Source organism: Pristiophorus japonicus, chromosome 2 (genome assembly GCF_044704955.1).
Source record: "Pristiophorus japonicus isolate sPriJap1 chromosome 2, sPriJap1.hap1, whole genome shotgun sequence".
NCBI classification, from domain to species: Eukaryota; Metazoa; Chordata; class Chondrichthyes; family Pristiophoridae; genus Pristiophorus; species Pristiophorus japonicus.
The window spans coordinates 284431088-284458780 of record NC_091978.1 but is presented as its reverse complement, the minus strand read 5'-3'; the positions used below and the strand labels follow the sequence as shown (position 1 = coordinate 284458780).

The window sequence follows — 27693 nt, the reverse complement described above, 5'->3', positions numbered from 1 at the left end:
GACGCCGTGGCCACAGGCAGAGCAGGGGATAGATCGCCTAGAGGCCTAGACCTCCATATGGTCTCATCACACACATCCTCGTATAGTTGCCACATGTGCTGCACCCTAACCCTTCTATCTTTATCATTGCAGGCTCTCAGAATCAGGATCCACCTCATCCCCCAGAGGAGGAGGAGGAGAAGAGCAAGGAAGATGGCACCAAGTCAATCACTAGCACAGTTGCAGGCACCAGCTCAGAGACTGGCACCATGCATAATTTAGAGACTAGTGTAGAACACTGATCCTCACATTGAGATGCACCGGGTACTAGTGGGCAGCAGCCACTCTGGGTGGAAAGGACACCACAGATGTCACCTTAACGGGGGTCAAGGTCGCATACTAGTTCTACTGTAGAGGAGTCAGATGAGGGCCTCGCAGGGCCAAGCTTCAGAAGTGGACGGGTTTGACAAACCAAATGCTTGATGCAATGGATAGCCTGCCTGAATGCATGCAGAGGTTGCCTAATTCCATTCAGCAACCTGTGGAGCCCAACATCATGCAGATGACGGAGGTCGCAGCTTCCACTGCAGTCATTGCAGCTCCCATGGAATGACAAACAGCTTGCATGGAATGACAAAGTGGTGGAATGGAAGCCCTTGCACTAGTTGCATCTTCCATGGAACGGCAAGTGTTGCAATGGAAGCTCAGGCAGCTGCCAAGGTGACTCTGGGCTCCTCGATTGAAAGGGGCTGGCAGAGTGGCTGCGAAGCCCACAGATCTATGGGTTGGCTGAGCCGATGCCCTGAGGTAGTGTCGTGGAAATCATGGAGCAGGTGCCTACTGGCCTCTCTCCGGATGGCAGCATTCCTGCTCCCTCCCACGCCACTCCACCATTGTCCTTGCAGTTGTCTCTGAGCCATGCGGCTGAGACTGCTGAAGCCCATGCAGCGATGGTGCAGTCTGAGGTGGGACGATCATGGCGCACAGCTTCTCGAGGGCATCCCCGGAGGACATCGGAACTGTTCTCTTCAGATTCTCGGCAGCCATCCACCTTGCATGCTGCTGCCACTCGGCTTGCACTTCGTAAAAGCACTAGAGTAGACAAGAGCATTTATAGGATAACCACTGAGGGTAAGCATCAAGGCGAAATAGTTCAATATTTGTAAGTTCTGTTGGTTATGTCATGATGGCAGCAAGAGTTCCTCCCAGGTGCGGGTCTTCTATTCTGGTGTTCCCCTTGTCCTCCTTCTCCTCTGCCTCTTCCTCCTCTTCCCCCTCCTCTTGTGGCTTCTGAGCTTGACCCTCTGGCACAATTGCTGGTGGTAATGGCTGGTCTCTCCCGATCGCCAGATTGTGGAGCATGCAGCAAGTCAGACAAACCTGGAGTTCACATCGTCCTCCTGGCTCCCTCTTCTGCAGCAGATGGTGTGCTCTGCCTTGCCTCATTTCCTTCTGCAGACCAAGGGGGACTCCTAGCAAAATCACCATGACCAAGCACTCTCTTCCTCCTGGTAACTCCAATAACGTCTCCAATAAGGTAGAGTAGCACAGCATTCACTACCTTTTGGTGAAGTCTTCAGAAAATTTCCAGGATAAATGTTGATAAAGTGTTGGTGAAATCTTGGCAAAGTGTCCCAGAAAGTTCATCGATGTGTCTCAAAAGTCCTCATCAAATGCAGTAGTCAGTTGATCTCCAATAGTAAGTGAACACTGAAAACTGAGCATGGCTTTAAGTAGCGCTAAAAGTTTATCAAGATTACTTACAAACCATAACACTACACATTTGTGTACAGTTTTGCTCGGTTTGAAATATGAATATCTCTATGATAGTATATGCACATTTTAAACACTGGATACAAAAGAAGCCCATTCACCTACATTGGGAGGGCAGTATTCTTTTCCAGTGAGATCCAAACTGGTGACTATCAGGATTTCAACTTATCTCTCAAATAGAGCACTGGAACTGGTTATGAAAGATCTCCTTCAGAAATACCAAAAGTGATGTCAGAAAAAATAAATCACCTAATCAGGATATGTTTGTGATTATTTTCTAAGGTGCAACATGTTATTTTTTGAATAGGATTGCTAGTTTCTTCCAATCAACTGTTTTTGGAACGCTTGGAAGGCATACACACAGGGAGGCACCAATTATGTAGGTTCAGGTTATGTCCAATCAGAAATCTGCTTGTTATCACAGAGAGAAAAAAAACTAAACAGGATCTTACTGTTAAACATATTCTGCACTATAAGAACGTTCCTTTGGATAGGCAAGGAAAAAAACAGGATACTGTACCTGCTATGCTTTTTCTTCATCAGTTCACACAGTTTGTGATCGTAAAAAAAGCGATCTACTTTGGTAACAAGCTTCCGGAATTCTAGCCATTTCATCATCTGAAAGATAGAGCTGGTTATCAGACATCATAATGCTGTTCTGAGTACATTGTTAAAATACAGGACTTTCTATGCAAATATTGTGTTGTGTTTCCATTTCTTCATTTGCTTTTGATCTTCAATACACGGAATATAAATTTTGGGTATCTTTTTAAAAGCAATTAATGTTGCACAATATTGATTCAATCTATCTTATGATACAAGATTATCTCCTGTGGCATTGGTTACAGAAATCCAAGACTTGGGCTGCGATTTCGCCAACAACGCGAGACCGGTGCAGCCAGCATTGGTGGCGCGTGTGGATTGCGTTCCCGGCTCCATCCCAACCTTTCAACACAATCTTCACTTGATGAGGCTTGTTAAGCCCGCCCAGCGCGTTTCCCAGCCAATTAACAGGAAGCTGGTCTGATGACATAATCTGATGACACGTCATCAACCGTTTTCCTTAAAGGGACCCTGACCAACAGTTCTGTCAGTGTTCTACAGCATTGTGGTGCTGCAAACACTGACAAGCACTGCACAAAGGTGCACAGCTGCACCAGGCTCTCCCATGACTCCCTCCAAATGTTTATGGAGGGAGTCAAAGCACGCAGGGAGGTTCTCTTCCCTTCCAATGGACAGAAGCGACCCCCCAGGACGCCAGCGCAGTCTGGTTGTACATGGCACAGGAGGGCACAAGCAGGGATGTCATCAGACAGACCTGGCAGCAGTGGCGCAAACCTTTCAATGATCTCAGCAGATCACAAAACATTACTGCAAAGCCACACTCAATCTCATCCTGTTGTGCCACTCATCACATCCCCATCACTCTGCATTCCCTACCATACTCCTGCACATCCTTACTCACACCAACTTACCTTGCACCTCAACCCATCCCTCTCTCTCTCTATTTACATTATCACTTCCCCATCCCACTAGCCATCCGTCATACGCACCCTCATCCTTGTCCAATTAAATCAACTAACACACAAGGATAGGCACTGGGTGTTTTAGCCAATGTTCATGTAGAGTTTCTGCTAATGTGTTGTCAAACACTGAAATCTTTATTTTGAACATTTTGTGTTCTTGGACAGATTTGTGTGCACCTTTGGAAGTGGCTTAGTGAGTTGTAGTGAATGGTCAGACATAAGGGTACCCTGTATAATGGTGATAAGTGTGAAAGGAATGTCTTGGGCATTGTAGGGATGCTTTACGGAGTTGATGTGGGATGGTGCCAACCTGGCACATCATGTGGCAGCCAGAGTGTACAGCATCAAGTGAAGTTAATGTGGGCATGGTGAGGCCATCCCTGGAGTCCCGGTCAGCAATGTGGTCAGGTGCTGGTGCCCTGTGTCTTGTGCAGCATCAGTTGATTGCAGAGAAGGTTGGTGTTGTTGCTGATGATGCTGGTGTGCCTGGTGCTGCTGGTGTTGGGACTGATCGTGGTGGGGTTCTAAGAACCCCACCCCACCATGATTGTTTCAAGGGCACTGATGCTGGTGTAACAGATGGCAGATGAACTTGAGATGATAGAAGCGATCGGTCAATGGTGAGGGACATTGTTCCAATGAATTGACACTGGATAGAGTGTTTACTCCAAACACTTGCAACCTGCATAAAGCTCAATCAGTCTTCCAAATGCAGTAAGCAACAGCTTCTGAGCTTTGAAAGTGAACAGCTGTGAGATGGAAGCTTTTATTGCACATTTTCAGGTAATGAGATGATTCCATGGTCATACAACTCCCGACCTCCTTACCTGACGTGATCCGCAAGCAACGTGGACCCCATGGGTAACCTCGTAAAATGTAACAGTGAGGTCAAAATACTTCTTAATGAGCCGTTAACAAGGTCATAATGACCTGAATTGCCTCCCCCACCGCTGTGTTTCGGATCTGTTCAGCGCCGTGACCGACATCTGGGAAAGGCGTGCGGCGGCGGGTTAACAGTGGGGTCCCAACCCGCTGTGAAAAAAAAAATTTCCCGCCCGACCCATCACCAAACATGCCCATTGATGCCCCCCCTCCTCCCCCCGCCCCCACCAAAAAAAAATTCCCCCCAACGTTTCAGGTCGATGACCTTTCATCAGAACTGGAAAACGTTACAGATGTAGCAAATTCTAAGCAATTACAAGGCAGGGAAAGGGGTTTATATTTCAGGGCCAGGGCCCAGCGTTAACAGCCGCTGCCCAGATATGGAATTTCTAGGCCCTTATACCACAGTAAAAGATAAAAATTGGCCTACGCACTTACAGCACAATAAACAAAGCTTGTAGAACAGAGTTGGTGGCCGAAAGGATTAGAAGCGGGGCTAACACCTCAATACGTGGCCTCAGCAAACATGCACCTACGCATTATGTTGTACGTAGGCACAGCCCAAGGTAGCCGATAGTATAATAGAATGTACTATCTCCAAGAGCAGAGCGTTCTCAGGATGGTCAGGAGCCACGCAATCTCACAGACGGACTACAGGGCTGGAGCTGGTCACTCCAGGTGTTAGGAACAGGGCTGTGTTGTGCTCTTGGGGGAAGTCAGAGTGCTCTCAGGGTCAGTCGGAAACCCACAGCCACGCAGGCAGCCAAGAGAACCAAAAGTGATCACCCCAGGTCTGCGAACCAGGTTGTATTATTTGTGTTGTGTATCTGTAAAGCATGCTCTCCCATGTTCCGCCACCAGGGAGCGCATCCCCTGAAGTCCCAAGGGATCCCAGCATCCCTTGGGAGCACTGCATGTAAGCCGGCTCCTAAGGCCTGTTCCTCACTCTGGAGTGCCTTAATAAAGACGGAGGTCACTGTTACTTTAACCTCCCTGTGTGCGGTCTCATCTGTGTTAGGAACACAATAACAGGCGACGAGTATACGAATCCAACGCAAAGATACAGTTTGGGTGAGGACTGGGAAGCCTATGTCGAAGGGCTAGACCAGTACTTTGTAGCCAACGAGCTGGACGGAGAAGGAAGCGCTGCAAATAGGAGAGCAGCGGTCCTCCTCGCGGTCTGCAGGGCACCGACCTACAGCCTCATGAAGAATCTTCTGGCTCCGGTGAACCCCACAGATAAGTCGTATGAGGAGCTGTGTACACTAGTTTGGGAGCATCTTAACCCGAGGGAGAGCGTGCTGATGGCAAGGTATCGGTTCTACATGTGCCAGCAATCTGAAGGTCAGGAAGTGGCGAGCTACGTCGCCGAGCTAAGGCGACTTGCAGGACAATGTGAGTTTGATGGCTACCTGGAGCAAATGTTCAGAGACCTTTTTGTACTGGGCATTGGCCACGAGACCATCCTACGAAAACTTTTGACTGTAGAGACACCGACCCTCAGTAAGGCCATTGCGATAGCACAGGCGTTATGTCCACCAGTGATAACACCAAACAAATCTCTCAGCACACAAGTGCTAGCAATGTTCATAAATTAACTGGAACTGTGTTTGCGAGCAGAGATGTACAGGGCAGAAACCACAAGTCTGCAACTGCCTGCAGGCCTCAGGTGACCCAGATGACTCAGAGTCCGCAACAAAAGATGAATGCAAGGCAATTCACACCTTGTTGGCGTTGTGAAGGCTTCCATTCAGCCTATTCATGCCGCTTCAAAGGGTATGTTTGCAAGAGCTGTGGAACAATGGGGCACCTCCAATATGCTTGCAGACGAGCTGCAAGCACTGCAAAACCTGCTAACCATCACGTGGCAGAGGAAGATCGGTCCATGGTGGATCAAAGCAATTTCGAATTTCAGAGAGAGGAGGCAGATGCTGAAGTACACGGGGTGCACACATTTTCGACGAAATGTCCACCTATAATGCTAAATGTAAAATTGAATGGCTTACCCGTAGCCATGGAACTGGATACTAGCGCTAGCCAATCCATCATGAGTAAAAAGATGTTTGAGAGACTGTGGTGCAACAAGGCACTCAGACCAGCCTTGAGCCCCATCCACACGAAACTGAGAACGTACACCAAAGAGCTCATCACTGTCCTGGGCAGCGCCATGGTCAAGGTCACCTACGAGGGTATGGTGCACGAACTGCCACTCTGGATTGTCCCGGGCAATGACCCCACACTGCTTGGAAGGAACTGGCTGGGCAAAATCTGCTGGAACTGGGATGTCATCGGAGCGCTATCACATGTCGATGAGGCCTCATGTACCCAGGTTCTGAACAAATTTCCTTCCCTTTTTGAGCCAGGCATTGGAAACTTTTCCGAGACGAAGGTGCGGATCGACTTGGTCCCAGAGGCACGACCCATTCACCATAAGGCGCGAGTGGTACCTCACATGATGAGGGAGAGAGTGGAAATCAAGCTGGACAGGCTGCAACGCGGGGGCATCATCTCCCCAGTGCAATTCAGCGAGTGGGCCAGCCCAATTGTTCCAGTACTCAAAAGTGATGGCACAGTTAGAATTTGCGGCGATTATAAAGTAACTATTAATCGTTTCTCGCTAAAGGATCAATACCCGCTACCCAAGGCAGACGACCTATGTGCGACGCTGGCAGGAGGCAAGACGTTCACCAAGCTCGACCTGACTTCAACCTACATGACGCAGGAGCTCGAGAAGTCTTCGAAGGGCCTCACCTGCATCAACACGCACAAGGGACTGTTCATCTACAACACATGCCCGTTTGGAATTCGGTCGGCTGCAGCGATCTTCCAGAGAAACATGGAGAGCCTACTCAAGTCGGTAACACGCACAGTGGTTTTTCAAGACAACATATTGGTCACGGGTCGGGACACTGTCGAGCACCTACAAAACCTGGAGGAGGTTCTCCAGCGACTCGATCGCGTAGGGCTGCGGCTGAAGAGGTCGAAATGCGTCTTCATGGCGACAGAAGTGGAGTTTTTGGGGAGAAAGATAACGGCGAATGGCATTCGGCCCACAGACGCCAAGACAGAGGCTATCAGGAATGCGCCCAGGCCACAGGATGTCACAGAGCTGCGGTCATTCCTGGGACTCCTCAACTATTTTGGTAACTTTCCACCAGGGTTAAGCACCCTCTTAGAGCCCCTACATGTGTTATTGCGTAAAGGTGAGAACTGGTGTGGGGAAAAAAACAAGTAATTGCTTTTGAGAAAGCCAGAAACATTTTATGCTCCAACAAACTGCTTGTATTGTATAATCCGTGTAAAAGACTTGTGCTAGCATGTGATGCGTCGTCGTATGGAGTCGGGTGTGTATTACAACAAGCTAACGTTGCCGGGAAGTTGCAACCTGTCGCCTATGCCTCCAGGAGCTTGTCTAAGGCCAAGAGGGCCTACAGCGTGATTAAGAAAGAGGCATTAGCGTGTGTGTTCAGGGCAAAGAAAATGCATCAGTACCTGTTTGACCTCAAATTTGAGCTGGAAACCGATCACAAGCCCCTCATATCCCTGTTCGCTGAAAACAAGGGGATAAATACTAATGCCTCAGCCCACATAAAAGGTGGGCACTCGCACTATCAGCGTATAACTATACCATCTGCCACAGGCCAGGCACCGGGAACTGTGTGGATGCTCTCAGTCGGCTACCATTGCCCACCACGAGGATGGAAATGGCGCAGCCTGCAACCTTGTTGATGGTGGCGCAGCCCGCAGACTTGTTGATGGTCATGGAAGCATTTGAAAATGAAAAATCACCTGCCACGGCCCGCCAGATTAGGACTTGGACCAGCCAAGATCCTCTGCTGTCCCTAGTAAAAAAACTGTGTACTGCATGGGAGCTGGGCCAGCATCCCCGTTGAAATGCAAGAGCTAATCAAGCCGTTCCAGCGGCGAAAGGACGAACTGTCCATTCAGGCAGGCTGCCTGTTGTGGGGTAACCGCATAGTGCTACCCAAAAAGGGCAGGGAGACGTTCATCTCGGATCTCCACAGCACACACCCGGGTGTAGTAATGATGAAAGCGATAGCCAGATCCCACGTGTGGTGGCCCGGTATCGACTCTTACTTGTCATATCGTCCTGTGAACGGCAATGCAGCGTGTGTGCTCAGTTGAGCAACGCGCCCAGAGAGGCACCACTAAGTTTGTAGTCCTGGCCCTCCAGACCATGGTCGAGGATCCGTCCATTATGCGGGCCCGTTTCTCAGTAAAATGTTCCTGGTGGTGGTGAATGCTTTTTCAAAATGGATTGAATGTGAAATAATGTCGGAAAGCACCGCCACCACCACCATTGAAAGCCTGAGGTCCATGTTTGCCACCCATGGCCTGCCTGACATACTGGTCAGTGACAATGGGCCATGTTTCACCAGTGCCAAATTTAAAGAATTCATGACCCGCAATGGGATCAAACATGTCACCTCGGCCCCGTTTAAACCAGTCTCCAATGGGCAGGCAGAGCGGGCAGTACAAACAATCAAACAGAGCCTTAAACGAGTCACAGAAGGCTCACTACAAACCCACCTGTCCCGAGTACTGCTCAGCTACCGCACGAGACCCCACACGCTCACAGGGGTGCCCCGGCTGAGCTACTCATGAAAAGGACACTTAAAACCAGACTCTCGCTGGTTCACCCCAACCTGCATGATCAGGTAGAGAGCAGGCGGCAGCAACAAAATGTAAACGATGGGCGCGCCACTGTGTCACGGGAAATTGATCTGAATGACCCTGTGTATGTGCTAAACTATGGACATGGTCCCAAGTGGATCCCGGGCATGATGATAGCTAAAGAAGGGAGTAGGGTGTTTGTAGTCAAACTGGACAATGGACAAATTTGCAGAAAGCACCTGGACCAAGCGAGGTTGCGGTTCACAGACTGCCCTGAACAACCCACAGCAGACAACACCTTTTTCGGGCCCACAACACACACCCAAAGGATCAACCACACCACCCCGGACCAGGAAATTGAACCCGCCACGCCCAACAGCGCAGCAAGGCCAGGCTCACCCAGCAGCCCTGCAGGGCCAACAACACGCCAGCCCTGCGAGGGCTCAGCCAACACAACAGAACAGACATTTGTACCAAGGCGGTCCACCAGGGAAAGAAAGGCTCCCGACCGCCTCACCTTGTAAATAGTTTTCACTTTGACTTTGCGGGGGGAATGATGTTGTGTATCTGTAAAGCATGCACTCCCATGTTCCGCCACCAGGGAACGCATCCCCTGAAGTCCCAAGGGATCCCAGCATCCCTTGGGAGCACTGTATATAAGCCGGCCCCTAAGGCCTGTTCCTCACTCTGGAGTGTCTTAATAAAGACTGAGGTCACTGTTACTTTAACCTCCCTGTGTGCAGTCTTATTTGTGTTAGGAACACAATAACTTGTATGTCAGCTTGTCATATAATAGAATACTGTCGAATAGTTATATTAAACATTATACTGTTATTAGTCATTGTAAATAAAGTATTGTTGTTTAAAAAAACACTCGGGTTAGAATCATGAGCAGAATTACTGTCGCTGGACTAACTACCCTTTGTTTCGACAGTTACCATGGGGAAATACGCTAATATGAACATTAGAAATTTCAGCTGCTGGGGAAAATAATGGTCGGAGGAAAGTTTCAAAAAGAATTTTGAGTGCTTTACAGGAAAAAAAGATAATACAGGGCCAGATTGTGTAGTTACAAGATGGCATGTTTACATTATAAATGTGGATATAGGTTTTTGTAATAGAATAAAAGTTGACAAGAAGTATGATGAAAAGAATGACAACAGGAAGTATTGTAGACAAAAAGTGTATGCAGGTGCAAGAGCTTTAATAAGATATATAGATAGATGCAGAAGGTTTAAGAGAACTTTGTCATACTCCAGATGTTACATTGTTATGTAAAATACCAACAAATCATAAGTGAAGAATCTTAAAAAGCTATTCAACGAGAGAAAAAACTCAGTTACTTCCTGCAATGTTTCTGGCCTAAATATAACCTGAAGATTGCGATAATGGGGAAAGGATCCAGACAGCTGCCAATCTATGAGAAACATCCAACAATAATTAGCCACTAACTGTCCTCAGCACGTAATGTAGCCATTTCCCCAGAGGGAATGCAAAGTAACAGGCCAGGTTAGCAGATAAGCATTAAAACATTGTTCCAGACCTCACAATACCTATGAAGAAAGTCACAGTTTATCAAGAAATGATATATATGTAGTACAGTCAGGTGACCAATGAAAATGGAGGAAATTGTATGAATGTGTCCCTGAGCAATGCCACAAGTCAACCAGTAATAATAAAAATACTATGTAGCCTCACTAACACCAACATCAACCCAAGAAAATGGAATTAAATGGAAATACAATTCTGATTTTCATAGTTGTTAAGCAGATAATAAATGTATTCTGAGAATCAATTTGGTTAACTGCAAATCATGAAAATAGGGTTAAATTATTCAGAGACACAATATATATATTTTGGAAAAAATGTGGTTTGATTAAACCTACTAATATTTTTATTAGTTCAATCAAGGACCGGATGCAAGTTCCAACTGCTAAACTTCTATACTGAAATCACAAATAACACAATGGGCTCAATTTTCCCCAAGCCCATTTTCTGGCGTATTGCCTCAAGTCACGCCTATTTTTCTAGGCCAGAAATGCGGCAGAAATATTTTGCCAAAGTTTCCCCAATGTATAATTCAAATTTTGTACCAAGCAGTGTGTAGACTCGCCTTGGGGGTGGAGCCTGCAGTTTCCTCCAAAAAATGAAGCTGTACCATCTGCGAAAAAAAGTTACGTTTTTGACATCGTTCCAATGAACGCGCATGCTCAGTACAGCTCGAATTTGGCAATCGGCCATTTTTAAAGAGCCAGTTATGTGTGTGAAAACGTTGAGTGCTGCGAGAGAGCATGAAAAAAATCGTAGCTGGAGCAATACAAGATGCAACGCAGTGCAAGGACCAAGAATTTCTTACAGGAAGAAGTGGAGGCACCAGTTACTGTGATTGAGAACAGATGGCAGGAGCTGGATACTAGCAGAGGTCACATAAAGGTTCCACCCAAAGAAATGAAGAAACGCTGGAACCAAGTTGCAGAAGATTACTGCGCAGTGATGACCACCATGAAATCTGGAGGCCAGTGTAAAAAGAAATGGCAGGACCTTGGTGAAGTAGTTAGTGTAAGTAATGGCTATTAAATTCCGGTTGAGCTCTTCCCGCGGGCAAACGACAGAAAAAGAGAAAAAAGATGCGCACTTACCTGTTGCTGCTGAGCCCGTTGGAACTGCCGAGCCTGAGGTATCTCGTGACTGCGCGTCGCAGCGCGTGCACGTGGGGATGTGCGCAGGCCGGGAGCTGGAGACAGCAGCCAATCAGGTGAAGTATATATTCTCTTTCATAGTAATAGGAGTTCCGTAAGTCCGGAACTCCTATTACTATGAATGAGAAACCACCCCCCCAAACACACAAAACACAATAAAAAGTAGAAAATAAACGACATATTGAACATTCATTTAAATTAAAGTTGTTATAAAAAAAAATATTTTCTCAACTTTTTAAAAAGTTTTCTTAATTAAGCATTAAAATAAACTTACCGTAGTGGGTGGGTTTTTAACAATAAAATGTTAATTTTAAAATAAATGTTTATTTTAAAATGTTTGTGTATTTTTAAACACTTGCGCCTGTAAAAGTAGGCTTTACACCTGCTTTTTCAGGCACAAGATTTTAAAGGACATTTGCAGGGCAATATATTCGTAAATATCAGAAATCTTACCCTGCAAGTGTCCTTGCTCCCGAGATATGGAGGATCTGTCAGGCCAGAAACTTGGCAGATCGGAAAAGCCGGTTTTCAGCGCATGCGCATTGCGCGCTGAAAACCGGCTTTTCCAATGCCTCCCCGGGTCCGTAGAAACTTCGTACGGACCTGGGACATCGGAATTTCAGGGCCAATATTTTCATTTATTAAATTGAATTGCAATTGCAATTGTAAATGTAACCAGCTGTATATGTCTCACCCAGCAGAAAGACACCCTCTCTAAAAAGTTGCATTTTCATTTTTGCAGAGGAAGGTGGCACATAATAAAAGGGAAAGATCTCAAACAGGAGGAGGCCCGGCAAATCTGCACCCACAGACACCCTTGGAAGAGAGGGTCGCTACTTTGATGGGTCCTGCCTGGAAGAAAGCAATCAGTACTGCACAAGCTGGGCCCACACTCGAGGGAGAGGGTAAGTCCTGCAAATTCATCGTGGTCCTTCAAATCAGCCTGCTGCCTGGTCTGCGATGTGTGAACCTACTCATGCTACCCATCCTGCCCCCTCCTCTGCTGCTAACCATTTGACTTCTGTTATATTTTGCAGAACTTGAGGCCAACCCTGATGATGCAGAAGAAGATTCAGACGCATACGAGCCCGAAGAGGAGAACATCTTCCAATCCATCCATGGGAGTGAGAGGGAGGGGATGGAGCTGGATGAAGCTCCCACCGTTGTACTGATTTTGTAGGAGGTGCCGCTCACGGAGGTGACAGCCCCTTCTGTGATTAGTGGTTTGCGTGTTGATGGGACATTCCATGGTTTCACACCTTCCGAGGTTGTGGGTCCCAGTGGTGGGGTGCAGCGAGGCACACCCAAGGCCCCACCTTCCGAGGGTGTAGGTGCCAGTGGTGTGGTGCAGCGAGGCACACCCAGGGCCACTGTCCCAGGCTGCGGGTCCCAGTGTTGGGATGCGAGCCACACCCGTGGGGAGGAGGGGAAGGAGAGCTCGACCGCGCTCTTCTGAGGTGCAAGATCTAACAGATGTGGTTCAGATGATGTCATTGAGTACGGAGAGCATTGACCTTACCCGATCACTACTGGACGCCAGCAGTGGGATGAGTGATAAGGTAGCGGGACTGTCGGGAGAAGTAATAGCAATGACACGAGAAATGGAAACTATATCCAGGACCATCAGTGAGGGAATAGTAGGCATAAGGGAGGGAATGTCAAAGGTAGTACAAACCACGTCACTGACCATGAGGGAGGGAATTTTCCAGGTAGTTCAGACAGTTTTGCTCAACATGAGGGAGGGATTGTTGCAGGTCGTTGAGATACTGTCAGGGCACATGAGGGATGGCATGTGGGAGTTAGCTGCTGCAATAAGGGAACACGCCCAGACCCCGCGTCCATTGACAGAATCAACTGCCACTCCCACTCCAATGCCCACACCAGTCTCTGAAGAGCCCAAAGCCGGGCCCTCCAACTTGCCACCTGGGCCCTCCAACTTGCCTGACGGAGTGGCCTGACGCTGAAGCCCCCCACCCTCAGGAGGTGCGCAGTACACGAGATGATAGAGAGAATAAGCTTGGCATCAAGCACAGAAACACTGTGCCACCGCCTGCGGGCAGGGGTGGTAGAGTGTCCATGACCAAGTGCAGCGGACAGTCTTAGAATAAGAGGAATGAGAGAAGGGTGCAGACTTTCTTTGCTGCTGTTGTTGTTGTTATTATTATTGTTACTGTTCTCAAATTAAAAGTTTTTTGTAAGTTATGTAAGTTTATAAGTGATCTTAAAGTTATTAAGTGAGCTTAAAGAGTGATATTAAAGTAAAGTTTGATATAAGATTAATTTTATTAAAGTTAAGTACATTGTAAACTTTTGAATAAAATATATTTTACGTTAAAACTGAATCATGTTCCATTAACACAACACAACATTACGGTACAGCTCCAAATAGTAAACATTTCCACGTGGAATAGTTGTCGCTGAGCCCTCAGGCATCAGTAAAGCGTTCGCGGATGAGCTGCTGGTGCAAGACTCAAGCAATTGTTAAAGCAGCACGATGGCCCGCCCTCCTCCGCCGTCGTGCTCCGGCCTCGGGCACTTGCATGGCTTCCTCATCCTCGTCATCATCCTCCTCCTCCTCTTGCTCGTCACCTGCATCTTCCACATCATTATCATCAGCCGCTCTCACTGCAGGTGGGTCTTCTACTACCAGGTGCTGCTGCCTCATGATGGCTAAGTTACGCAGCATGCAGCACACAATTATGAACTAACCGACAGTCTCAGGGGAGTACAGCAAGTAGCCTCCGGAATGATCCAGGCATCGGAAACGCTGTTTCAATATGCCATTGGTCCTCTCAATGATGCTGCATGTAATGTGCGACATGTTGTATCGACGGTCAGCTTCCGTCCGGGTTACGCATAGAGGTGTCATGAACCAGGTGGCAAGGCTGTACCCTTTGTCTCCCAGTAGCCAGCTCTGCCCTTCTGGCTGCTGCTGAAACATGGCAGATATAACGCTGTTGCGTAGGATGAACGCATCATGGGTGCTGCCAGGGTATTTTGCATCGACTGACATGATATGATGCATGTCTTCACACACGAGCTGCACATTAATAGAGTGAAAGCCTTTTCTGTTCCTGTACAACTCAGAATCCTGCAAAAGGTGCTCGTAAGGCGATGTGGGTACAATCAATGCAGCCCTGTACCTTTGGGAAGCCAGCAATCCTGGAGAAGCCCACAGCTCTGTCATGGATTGCTTGGGCTGTCATGGGGAACTTTATGAAGTCATTCCTACGCGCGTACAGTGCAGCCGCTACCTGGCGAATGGAGACAAATGTTGCATGTTGAGATATGGCGCGCACATCCCCAGTTGTAGCTTGAAACGATCCCGAGGCATAGAATGAAAGTGCAGCTGTAACCTTCACTTCAACTGACAAAGCAGTCCTCCTGATGCTTCTAGGTTGCAGGTCTGCTTTGACAAATTCACAGATCTCACTAACAACTTCTTTACGGAAATGCAGCCTTCTGACACAGTCTTCATCACTCAGGTGGAGGTACGAACGCCTGTCTCGATATACCCAAGGTGGGTAAGGTCTCCTGCCCAGTACCCTACGGGCTCTGATGTTCCTGATGTGATGAAGCCGAATCAATTGTCTCCTACGTAGCACCATGATGCAGAAGGCTCGCACAAGGTAGGGCATTGTTAGCATTGCCCCCATACTTAAATTTAACCTTCGAAAGAAGCTCAAAATGGCAAGAAAACAGCAGCACAGGTTCGCAGTTGTATCTCTCCAGGTCTGTATAGATAGACCACTCTAAATATCTTGTGACTTCTCCTCTCTCTTCCCCTCCCCGAGTCTTGTGACTTCTCTTTCTCCCTCCCCCTCCCCCTCCCCGGGGTCCAAGCCTTCACATCAGCACCTCTCTCTCTCTCTCTCTCTCTCCTCTCATTTACTCTCCCTCTCCCCCACCCCCCCCACCCCCCCCACACTCCCAGCCTTTAATAATTGGAGTCTTGTGACTTCTCTCTCTCTCCCTCCCCCTCCCCGGGCTCCAAGCCTTCCGATCGGCACCTCGCTCTCTCTCTCTCCTCCCCCTTCCCCACCACCAGCCCCCCATGGCTTGTTTTGTAGCCCAACCCTGAGGCGCTGTGTCCGGGGGCGAGGCCGATTCTGCCAGCCAAACCTACGACCCTCCAGCCCTGCTTCAAGACGTTTGCTGGTGGCGTGTGAGTGAGTAAAAAAATGAGCAAACTTCTGAAATCCAACAAATTTACACTTCTACGTTGACAGGTAAAAAAAAGTTGAACTTTATTTTTGATTTTGACAGTGTTCTTGACTCCCTCCAAAAGCTTCGATTTAAAAGTAATGCCGTTTTTCAGGAGGGAGTGGGGGGGATGGGGAAAGCAGCACAGTTATTGCAGTCAAAATTGTTGTGTTTAAAAGGTGGCCGTGCTAGAGAATGATGCATAGTCATGCTTAAAATATACACGATACATAAAAACATATGAATGCTTAACCTGTACCCTGAAATTACTGAAGTACTTTAAAAAATATATATTTTTCTCTCAAGTTTTTTTTCTAACTACTGAGCACTTTGCCAAACTAATGCAAGCTGTGCAAGTGAGACATAGGATGTCATCATTCTCCAATGTAAACACGTAAGCATACAGACGGAAATAGACAGTCCCTCCAGGTCACACTAAAATGCTTCACAAAAAAAACCACACAAAAAGCAATAATTATTCACCACTGTGCAACTTTAAATTAATACATCTGGACACAGCATGGAATGTCAGTTCTGCAGTTTTAAACCAGCTTAAACTCTCCTTCAGGCTATTTATTTGACTTTGCTCGATTTTTATGTATTTGAAAAAAATTTATACAGGGTACTTTAGGAATGGTTTCAAGTTAGCGCATTTTCTGGCATTCAGTTAAGCGGGATTGTTTTAACATTGAGTTTTCCTTGTATTGTTTTCTAGCAATTTGATTGGCTGAAACAAATTTAATGGCAAAAATCAAACAATCTGTCATATGGCCATGCACTGTAATTCTATCCTCAGGATGTATCATAGTTTTATCACTGTTGAAGTGTGTTGAAAAGCCAGTGGTAAAATAATTCCAGGGTGAAGCAGATCATTTATCATTGCATATTACAAAATCGGAAGTGCCAGTTGCATTTACTAGACTTGATATTTGCCAAAATATCCCGTAAAAGGGAACTATTTCAATTTTTGTAAGATAACAAAAACTTGCATTTATATAGCAACTTTAATGTAGTAAAATGTCTCAAGCCATTTCACAAAAGCGTAATCAGACAAAATATAACCAATGAGTTCTTCCATACTGTTTTTTCCTAAATTCTTTACCAGTGCAATCATAATTTATTTTCTATTTAACATTTACAATCTGGTATACTATAACCAAAACCTCTGCAGAGAATCCAAAGTTTTAACATGTAAAACTGGAGAAAGTGGTTAATCTTGAAATATAAAGTGAAGTAAATGTCCTGAATGATAAAACCTACAACCATAATGTCACTGAGGATAGAACTGACATTTCACAAATGTGGAAAAACAAATGAGAATGGATAAATGAGAGATACCTAAGGTGAGCAGCATGTACATCGAAAGAACAGCAAGTGTTGCTGTCATTTTATAATCATTCTTTAAATCATGTGAAAGGTCACAACCGTGGCCATTGATTTACTGTTCTTTCAGTTGTGAATAAGGAACTATAATTCACTGTCAGATCTTTTCAATTTCTTTCTCTCTCTAAAATGTGAGGTGACAATGTTTCAGCATCTAAAATCAAAGGCACAAGGTTACCTTTAGTGGTTCCCTCGAGGGCCTCCAATATTAATTCAATGTGGACCCAGCCTGAAACACTATCCATACACATACAGAAGTTTGGGAGATGATTAGCCTGCTCATGAAGGCATCTGTGTTTCCAAATCTACAGGGAATTGTCCTGCCAATTATAAGGATAATTAATTACGAGCTGCCAATGCTACTGTACAAACAATTAAAATTACAAAAGCATGTGTAGACTTGTTGACAATTTGGCTTGGATATACAGTTTACTCACTGAATACTTTTTAGGTGAGGTTTCAATTGAATTAATTGGAGTAAAGTTTATTTTACTGACTAGCTTATCCTGGATTTGGCTAAATGTGGTCTTAATCAAAGCTGCAGTAACTCTTTTCTAATTACCCTTACGCACCCGCCTTTATACATTCAAAGTAGCTAGTCCTTCCTGTGTATAGGTTTAAAAACAGACGCCCTCAATAAAAATATTGTAACAAACCTAAATCAGTTTAATAGGCCAATTACATAAAAAATTAGCAATGTGAAACTTAAGACAAAACAAAATTGAAATACAGTATCCATAAAAACTTGACTCTATACATGGAATTTATTTTCTGTTCGAGATTCCTCATGATTTAAAGAATGGCTCATGAGTAAAGTGAGGTAAGTGAAATAATTCATCAGTATCAATGCTGAGTTACACTCCCGTTCGCTCCCTGCTGTATCATTTAGGATAGAAGAGGGCTTTCATCATTACACAATACAATGAAGACTGGCAAATTCGCAGTTCTGTTATTTGACTGTGCATTTCAATTGAGGATTTTATCAAACAACTAAAACCTGAAATGAAGCTTGTAATTTATAGTACAATTTACTGCTTATTCTGTATGGTTTCTGCTTCACAGAGACACAAACATTGTAATACAGGTGCAGGAAAACTATTCAGAATTTGGCAGCAGATTTGGGACCACCTGAAGCAAGTAGCCTCACATTGCTTCAATTTCACACTGGTGGTGGAGGTATAGCTTAATTCCTTTTCAAATTTGGCATTGCACCAGTTACAATATAGCTGCAGTCAATACAATGTCAACTTTAAAAAGCATTCACAAGGAGCCATAAATTTATAATGTTAGCTGTTTTGTAACATTAGAATTCTCAAGACAGTCAGAAGCTGTCGAGCAGAATTCTGAGCATGCATCTGAGTTTGTACATTATTTTGTATGTTCAAGTGTATTTAAAACCAAATCCAGTGGCACACATTAATATGTGCAAAGGCATATTGTCCAAAAAAGGAGGATAAACCTGCCAACTACAGGTTAATCAGATTAACATCAGTGGTAGGGAAGCTTTTAGAAACAATAATCCGGAAGAAAATTAACAGCCACTTGGACAAGTATGGACTAATAAAGGAGAGCCAGCATGGATGTGTTAAGGGCAAATTGTGTTTGACTAACTTCATTGAATTTTCTGATAAGGTAACAGAGAGGGTAGATAAGGGTAGTGCAATTGATGTGGTGTACATGGACTTACAAAAGACGTTTGATGAAGTACTACATATTAGGCTTGTTAGCAAAATTGAAGCCTATGAAATAAAGGGGGCAGGAGCAGCATGGATAAAAAATTGGCTAAGGGATAGAAAACAGAGAGTTCTGGTAAATGGCTGTTTTTCGGGCTGGAGGGTTCACCACTGCTGTTTTTGATATACATAAATGATTTGTGGGTACAGTGCACAATTTCAAAATCTGCAGATGACACGAATCTTGGAAGTGCAGTAAACAATGAGGAAGATAGTAATAGACTTCAAGCGGACATGGACAGGCTGGTGAAATGGGCAGACACATGGCAGATGAAATTCAACGCAGAGAAATGTGACGTGATGCATTTTGGTAATAGGAATGAGGAGAGACAATACAAGCTAAATGGTACGATGTTAAAGGGGGTGCAAGAACCTGGGGTTATTTGTGCACAAATCTTTGAAGATGGCAAGACAGGTTAACAAAGCAGTTAATAAAGCATATGGGATCCTGGGATTTATACATAGAGTCATAGAGTACAAAAACCAGGAAGATATGCTAAACCTATATAAAACTAGTTTGGCCGCAGCTGGAGTATTGTGCCCAATTCTGGGCACCGCACTTTAGGAAGGGCGTGGAGGCTTTGGAGAGTACAAAAGAGATTTACTAGAATGGTTCCAGGGACGAGGGATTAGTTACGTGGATAGATTGGAGAAGCTGGGGTTTTTCTCCTTGGAGCAGAGAAGGCTTAGAGGAGATTTGATAAAGGTGTTTAAAATCATGAAGGATTCAGATAAGAGTAAATAAAGAAACTGTTTCCAATGGCTGAAGGCACAGATTTAAGAAGATTTGTTTAAAAAAAGAGGCGACATGAGGAAAACCTTTTTACACGAGTGCTTAGGATTTGGAATGCACTACCTGATAGGATGATGGATACAGATTGAATCGTAGCTTTCAAAGGGGATTTGGATAAATACTTGAAGGAGAACATTTTGCAGGGGAAAGAGCAGGGGAGTGGGTATAACTGGATTGCTCTTCAAAAGACTCGATGGGCCGAATGCCTTCCTTCTGCACTGTTCTATGATTCTATTAAGGCAATGGCTGACAACAAAAACATTTCATACCTGATATATAGTAACAGTAAGGCCTTAATTTCTTACCTGTGACTTTAGTAGAGCACTTATTTTTGAATCGATTGTATTCATTTTTCTGTTCATGCTGGAAGGCAGAAATAACCCTTTAATCTACTTTATGAGAGCAGAATTACATTTGTTTTGTTCACTAGCATAATCATTGACTTTTTATCTGTACAATTGTGTTCATAAAGGAACAATTGATAATTCTCTAATTTCTAGAAACACCACCAAACTGTACCAGTCGTTGTTTTTATTGGTCAGATGTAATATAAACTTTCAAGCTCTTCCAGAACAGGTTTATAAGAACCCGTTCAATATAATACTGTACTTACCCTACGCTATACCAATGTGCCCTTGTAAATGGCCAACCTGTGAACAGCAATGGCATGCATAATTTACTTTTTTGTACTTCTCAAACTTACAAGTTAAGACAGATTGCCAAATTAATGACAGATACACAAGAAAGTTTTGTGCTGTGTGTTTGTGCCCAATGGAACCAGAGCTGGCATTCCTTTCAATTAGCCTCCTTTCTCCGATGGTTGTTGTGACGCATGTCATCCCTTTTCTGCATTATATTCTACTTAATGCAGAGATGAAAAGATACTGTTCAAATAAATTGTGCCACTCATTCCACCTTTAGCTAGATAATGACAAAAACCGAAGCATTCATCCTTAGAAAGGGATCTCACCAACAGACCCCCTTTTCAAGAAAAATCACAGCAGAATGAGTAATTTGAACATTTATTTATTTGTTTCCATCCCTTTAGAACTATTTGATGGTTTATATTTAATTAGTGATTGTTGAAATCAGAGGAAGTTACTGAACCCAATGCAGCAAAGGAGTGCTTCAGCATTATATGAACAAAGCTTCTTTCAGCGTGTCAGGCTCTGTACCACTCCAATGCAACCCCCAATAAGTTATCAGCACTTACTGTTCAAACAAAAATATTGTTTACAGAAAAGGCCAAAATGGTTAAAAGGATTTTTATTTCAGATTCCAGCATCGACAGTTTTTGCTTTTGTATTAATGGTTAAAAAGATTTTAGTTAAATATCATTTTTTGCAAAAATTTAATTTTCACAGAGGTAAAAGGAAGAATGGTGACACATACTCCAACATAGTGAAACATATACCTTAAGGGCACCGAAGGCACTTGCAACAAGTTTCCTTTATTCGCAAGTGTCCTTATTTTCAAAATGGTCATTGTATGTACACTAAACCAGATGAGGCAAAATTCCCAGCATCTCCTGCAGCGTTCCTTTTTTCATCCTCACCTAGGATCGTGCCTAATTCTGGTGCCCTGCCAGCAGGATATGATTTGAGTTCTATTTTCTGTTTGTTGGGTTTCCCAGTTCATTGGCATCCTGAGATCTTTTTCCATTGAGGGAGGGATGTCCTGACCCTGGATCTTATATGTTGGTAGCTTGCACAGGGAGAGGTGGCTGCTGGAGGGCCAGAGTGCCTGGGAGACCCCAGTCAAATTGGGGGGATTAATGTCCTGTAGACCCCTGTCCAAGACCTTCTTCTTCCATGTGCTGCAGCTGACTGGAGCTTTCCTCCTGTGTGGCTGCTCTCACACTCTTCACCCGTGTGTCTCTCCTCTGCACTTAATATTGTTTTAGTATCAGTCATGGCACAGTTGGCAGCATTCTCACCTGGGTCAAAAGGTTGTGGGTTCAAGTCCCACTCCAGAGACTTGAGCACAAAAATCTAGGCTGACGCTCCAGTGCAGTGCTGAGGGAGTGCTGCACCATCCGAGGTGCAGTCTTTCAGATGAGACATTAAACCAAGCCCCCATCTATTCTCTCAGGTGGATGTAAAAGAACCCATGGCACTATTTCGAAGAAGAGCAGGGAGATTATCCCCTGTGTCGTGAACAATATTTAACCCTCAATCAACTTCACTAAAAAAATAGATTATCTGATCATTATCACATTGCTGTTTGTGAGAGCTTGCTGTGCACAAATTGATTGTTGCGTTTCCTACATTACATCAGTGACTACACTTCAAAAGTACTTCATTGGCTATAAATTAGAAATACCTGATAATATTTGACAGGAATGGAAAAAAATGGATTCCACCACCTGAAGTTGGATGGTGCACTGATCGACAGACTGAAGTTTGAAGGACTGCCAACTCTGGTTGGAGGCATTCCTGGAAGTTTGATCACATGGCATTCTGACTACATGACATCTGACCAAGCAATGCACTGATCACGTGACTATTACAGATGTTATGCATTTACCGTAGAACGGTTGGGTCCTCTGTACTTGAGTACCTTTGCTCAACTTGAGTGGTTTCATGCCAGCAGCTGTTTTGCGAGAAGTTCCATGAACTAGGAGGCCACCCGTGACCTGGTGAAGAGGGGAAACTGAGAAATTACAGCACAGAAGGAGACCTTGAGCCCCCGGTGCTGGCGCTCTCTCCTGTAACCCTCAGATCCTTTTATATTCCTCCTTTTCAGATATTTATCCCTTTCCCTTTCATATTAAATATTAGTCTCTATCTCAACAGTCACATGTGGTGAAGGATCCTACTGTCTAATAGCCCTCAGGTTAAGAACCTTTCTTCTCCCTTTCCCCTTGGTTCTTTCTTCCACTTTACTGGCTGCTCCTCTTTCAGTGCTGCTCCTGACTCTACAAACAATGATGCTGCCCCAATTTTCCGATTCCTAGTTCCCTTCTCTTCCCTTTCTCCTTCACTTGCCAAGACCCCATTCCCCAGTCTCCAGCTCTTTTCAGCCCTGATTTCAGAGCCCCCCGAATGCTGAGACCCCCATTTCAGAGACCCCTGATTTCAGAGCCCCCCCGAATGCTGAGACCCCCATTTCAGAGACCCCTGATTTCAGAGCCCCCCCCGAATGCTGAGCCCCCATTTCAGAGACCCCTGATTTCAGAGCCCCCCGAATGCTGAGACCCCCAATTCAGAGACCCCTGATTTCAGAGACCCCCAAATGCTGAGCTCGCCATTGCAGAGATCCCTAATTTCATAGCCCCCTCCCTAAATGTTGAGAACCCCATTCCAACCCCTCTCCTGAAAGTCGACAACCACGAATCCCAACACTCCAGCCGACTGCGCTTCAGACAGTCGTGGATCTCTGTGGCGTCGGTCAGGTGGAAAACAGAGCTGGGGGGAGGAGCCGGCAGAAATTTTATATGATAATCTACACAAAAAACCCATAGCCCACTTCGGAGAATACCGGTCATTCCGGGAGAGTAGGGAATCCTATGCCCGATGCAGTTCCTGCCTTTTGTGGAATGGCCAGTTCTTTACCCAGCATCCATAGCAGCTACAGAACCAGTGGGAACCTGTTCAACCTGCGCCATTTCCAGGCCAGGTCCAAGACCACCCCAACCTCTGTCGTCGAGCTACAGTACGCGAACGACACCTGCGTCTGCGCACATACAGAGGCTGAACTCCAGGACATAGTCGATGTATTTACTGAGGTGTACGAAAGCATGGGTCTTACGCTAAACATCCGTAAGACAAAGGTCCCCCACCAGCCTGTCCTTGCCGCACAGCACTGCCCTCCAGTCATCAAGATCCACGGCGCAGCCCTTGGATACCGTGGACCACTTCCCTTATCTCGTGAGCCTCCTATCAACAAGAGCAGGCAGCGACGACAAGCTCCAACACTGCCTCCAATGTGCCAGTGCAGCCTTCGGCCGCCTGAGGAAAAGAATGTTTGAAGACCAGGCCCTCAAAACTGCCAGCAAGCTCATGGTCTACAGGGCTGTAGTAATACCCGCCCCTCCTGAATGGCTCAGAGACATGGACCATGTACAGTAGACACCTCAAGACGCTGGAGAAATATCACCAACGATGTCTCCGCAAGATCCTACAAATAACCTGGGAGGACAGACGCACCAACGTTAGCGTCCTCGTCCAGGCTAACATCCCCAGCATTGAAGCACTGACCACACTCGATCAGCTCCGCTGGGCAGGCCACATAGTTTGCATGCCAGACACGAGACTCCCAAAGCAAGTGCTCTACGCGGAGCTCCTTCTCGGCAAACGAGAACACCCTCAAAGCCTCCCTGATAAAGTGCGACATCCCCACTGACACCTGGGAGTCCCTGGCCAAAGACCATCCTAAGTGGAGAAAGTGCATCCAGGAGGGCGCTGAGCAACTCGGGTCTCAACGCCGAGAGCGTGCAGAAATCAAGCGCAGGCAGCGGAAAGAGCGTGCGGCAAACCAGTCCCACCCACACCTTCCCTCAATGACCATCTGTCACACCTATGACAGAGTCTGTGGCTCTCGTATTGGACTTTTCAGCCACCAAAGAACTCACTTCTGTGGGGGAACAACCTAAGACCTCATGAAGAATCTTCTAGCTCCGGTGAAACCAACAACCAAATCCTATGAAGAATTGTGTACGCTGGTCCGGGAGCACTTAAATCCAAAGGAAAGTGTTTTGATGGCGAGGTATCGGTTCTACACGTGTCAACGGTCGGAGGGCCAGGAAGTGGCGAGCTACGTCGCCGAACTAAGGCACCTTGTAGGACATTCGATGGATTCCTTGAACAAATGCTGAGAGACTTTTTTGTGCTTGGCATTGGCATGAGGTTATCCTTCGAAAACTATTAATTGTTGACACACCGAATCTGAGCAAAGCCATAACGATAGCCCAGGCATTTGTATCAAACAAATTTCGCATCATAAAGAGGTTTCGGCTAGTACTGTGCACAAAATAACGTCGCTTTCAAGCAGGAATGTACATGGCAGAACATACACGCCGGCTGCTGCACGACCTCAGATGACCCAGAGTTCGCCATCAATCGTTAATGCGAGGCAGTTAACACTTTGCTGACGTTGTGGAGGTGATCATTGGGCCCATCAATGCCGCTTCAAGCACTATGCGTGCAAAGGCTGCAGAACAATGGGACACCTCCAGCGAATGTGCAGACGAGCTGCAAAGCCTGCAAACCACCACGTTGTAGAGGAAGATCGATCCACTGTGGATCAGGCTGAACTAGAGACTTGAACCGAGAAGGCAGAAGTGTACGGGGTACACATCTTCACCATGAAATGTCTACCGATCATGTTAAAAGGTAAACTGAACGGAATTCCAGTATCCATGGAATTGGACATGGGTGCGAGTCAGTTTATAATGAGCAAATAGGCCTCCGACAGGCTGTGTAGCAACAAGGCACACAGGCCCAAGCTTAGCCCCATTCACATCATGCTAAGAACTTACATCAAAGAGCTGATCCCTGTAATTGGCAGTGCAGAAGTAAAAGTCTCCTATGATGGAGCAGTGCACGAACTCCCACTATAGATTGTGCCAGGGGACGGTCTCGCACTGTTCGGCAGAAGCTGGCTGGGAAAAATCCGCTGGAACTGGGACGACATTCGAGCGCTTTCGTCCGTCGACGACGTCTCATGTGCCCAGGTTCTGAGCAAATTCCCATTGTTGTTCGAGCCAGGCATTGGAAGTTTCTCGGGGGTGAAGGTGTAGATCCACTTGGGTTCCCGGTACACGACCCATCCACCACAAGGCATGGGCGGCACCGTATATGATGCGAGAGAAAGTGAAAATTGAGCTGGACAGGCTGCAGCAAGAAGGCCGGTGGAGTTCAACGCGTGTGGCCAGTCCGATTGTCTCAATTACTCAAAGGTGACGGCACGGTCAGAATTTATGGGGACTATAAAGTAACAATTAACCGTTTTTCGCTACAGGACCAGTACCCGCTACTCAAGGCAGACGACCTATTTGCGACCCTGGTTGAAGGAAAAACGTTCACCAAGTTGGACGTGACCTCGGCCTACATGACGCAGGAGTTGGAGGAATCTTCGAAAGGCATTACCTGCATCAACATGCACAAAGGTCTGTTCATCTATAACAGATACCCGTTTGGGATTCGTTCGGCTGCAGCAATTTTCCAACGGAACACGGAGAGCCCGCTAAAGTCGGTTCCACACACCGTGGTTTTCCAGGACAACATACTGGTCACAGGTCGGGACACCATCGAACATTTGAAGAATCTGGAAGAGGTTCTAAGTCAGCTAGATCACATGGGACTCAGGTTAAAACGCTCGAAGTGTGTTTTCCTGGCGCCAGAGGTTGAGTTCTTAGAAAGAAGAATCGCAGCAGACAGCATCAGACGCACCGACGCCAAGATGGAGGCCATCAAGAACGCGCTGAGATCACAAACATGACGGAACTGCGGTCGTTCCTGGGATTCCTCAACTATTTTGGTAATTTCCTACCCGGGTTAAGCACCTTGCTCGAACCACTACATGTGCTACTGCACAAGGGAGACGACTGGGTATGGGGGAAATTCACAAGAGGCTGCCTTTGAGAAAGCCAGAAATCTGTTATGTTCAAACAAACTGCTTGTTCTGTATAACCCATGTAAACGATTAGTGCTAGCTTGTGATGCGTCGTCATACGAGGGTCGGGTGTGTGTTACAACAGGCTAACGAATCGGGAATATTGCAACCGGTCACCTATGCGTCCAGGAGTCTATCCAAGGCCAAAAGGGCTGACAGCATGACTGAAAAAGAAGCTCTGGCCTGCTACTTTTAGGGATCTGTGGACAAGCACTCCAAGGTCCCTTTGTTCATCTACACTATTAAGTGGACTACCGTTTAATGTGTATGCCCTTTCCTTATTAGCCCTCCCAAAGCGCATCACCTCACACTTCTCTGAATTAAATTCCATTTGCCACTGCTTTACCCACCTGACCAGTAAATTGATATCCTCCTGCAGCCCATGACTTTTCCTCCTCATTATCAACCACACAGCAAACTTCTTAATCATACTCCCTATATTCAAATCTAAATTGTTGATATATACCACAAAAAGAAAAGGACCCAATACTGAGCCCTGCGGAACCCCACTGGAAACATCCTTCCAGTCACAAAAACATCCATCAATCATTACCCTTTGCTTCCGACCTCCAAGCCAATTTTTGATCCAACTTGCCACTTTGCCCTGTATCCCATGGGCTTTAACCTTCATGACCAGTCTACCATGCGAGACCTTATCAAAAGCCTTGCTAAAGTCCATATATACTACATCGTATGTACTACCCTCATCGACCCTCTTGGTTACCTCCTCAAAAAATTCAATCAGGTTAGTCAAACACGATCTTTGCTTAACAAATCCGCGCTGACTGTCTCTAATTAATCCTTGCCTTTCCAAATGTAAATTTATCCTGTCTTTCAGGATTTTTTCCAATAATTTTCCCACCACTGAGGTTAGGCTTACAGGCCTGTAATTACTCGGCCTATCCCTTTCTCCCTTCTTAAACAAGGGTACTACATTAGCAGTCCTCCAATCCAAAGAGGACTGGAAAATGATGTTCAAGGCCTCTGCTATTTCCTCTTTTACTTCGCTCAACAGCCTGGGATGCATTTCTTCCGGGCCCGAGGTCTTATCTACTTTCAAAGCTGCTAAACCCCTTAATACTTCCTCTCTCATTATATTTATTTCATCCAGAATATCACAATCCTCCTCGATAGCAGTATCTGCATTGCCCTTTTCCTTTGTGAAAACAGATGCAAAGTATTCATGTAGAACCCGACCAACATCTTCCGCCTCCACACAAAGCTTACCCTCATGGTCTCTAATAGGCCCTACCCTTTCTTTAGTTACCCTCTTACTCTTAATATATTTATAGAACATCTTAGGGTTTTCCTTAATTTTACTGGCCAAGAATTTCTTGTGCTCTCTCTTAGCATTCCTAATATCTTTTTTAATTTTGCCTCTTAACTTTCTATATTCCTCTAAAGATTCTATAGAATTTAGCCGTTGGTATATGACATAAGCGTCCCTTTTTTTCTTTATCCTCCCCTGTAAG

At 45.7% G+C, this 27693-nt stretch overlaps 1 protein-coding gene across 7 annotated transcripts in view; it reads right to left on the bottom strand.

Annotated features, from left to right (window-relative positions):
* LOC139233945 (uncharacterized) overlaps nucleotides 1-27693 on the bottom strand; it is a 926529-nt gene that overhangs the window by 886167 nt on the left and 12669 nt on the right. For 6 of the 7 annotated variants that reach the window (XR_011588246.1, XM_070864643.1, XM_070864634.1 and 3 more), the window contains exons 2-3: nucleotides 19912-19969; nucleotides 2273-2370 (exon numbers count right to left, since the gene is read on the bottom strand). Coding sequence is in view for 6 of the 7 variants with exons in the window: in XM_070864634.1 (XP_070720735.1) it covers nucleotides 2273-2370; nucleotides 19912-19969 (156 nt within the window). In the remaining variant the exon portion in view is untranslated. Of the gene's footprint in view, nucleotides 1-2272; nucleotides 2371-19911; nucleotides 19970-22132; nucleotides 22242-27693 lie in introns of all 7 variants that reach the window. The other variant, XM_070864651.1, reaches the window with a different exon arrangement.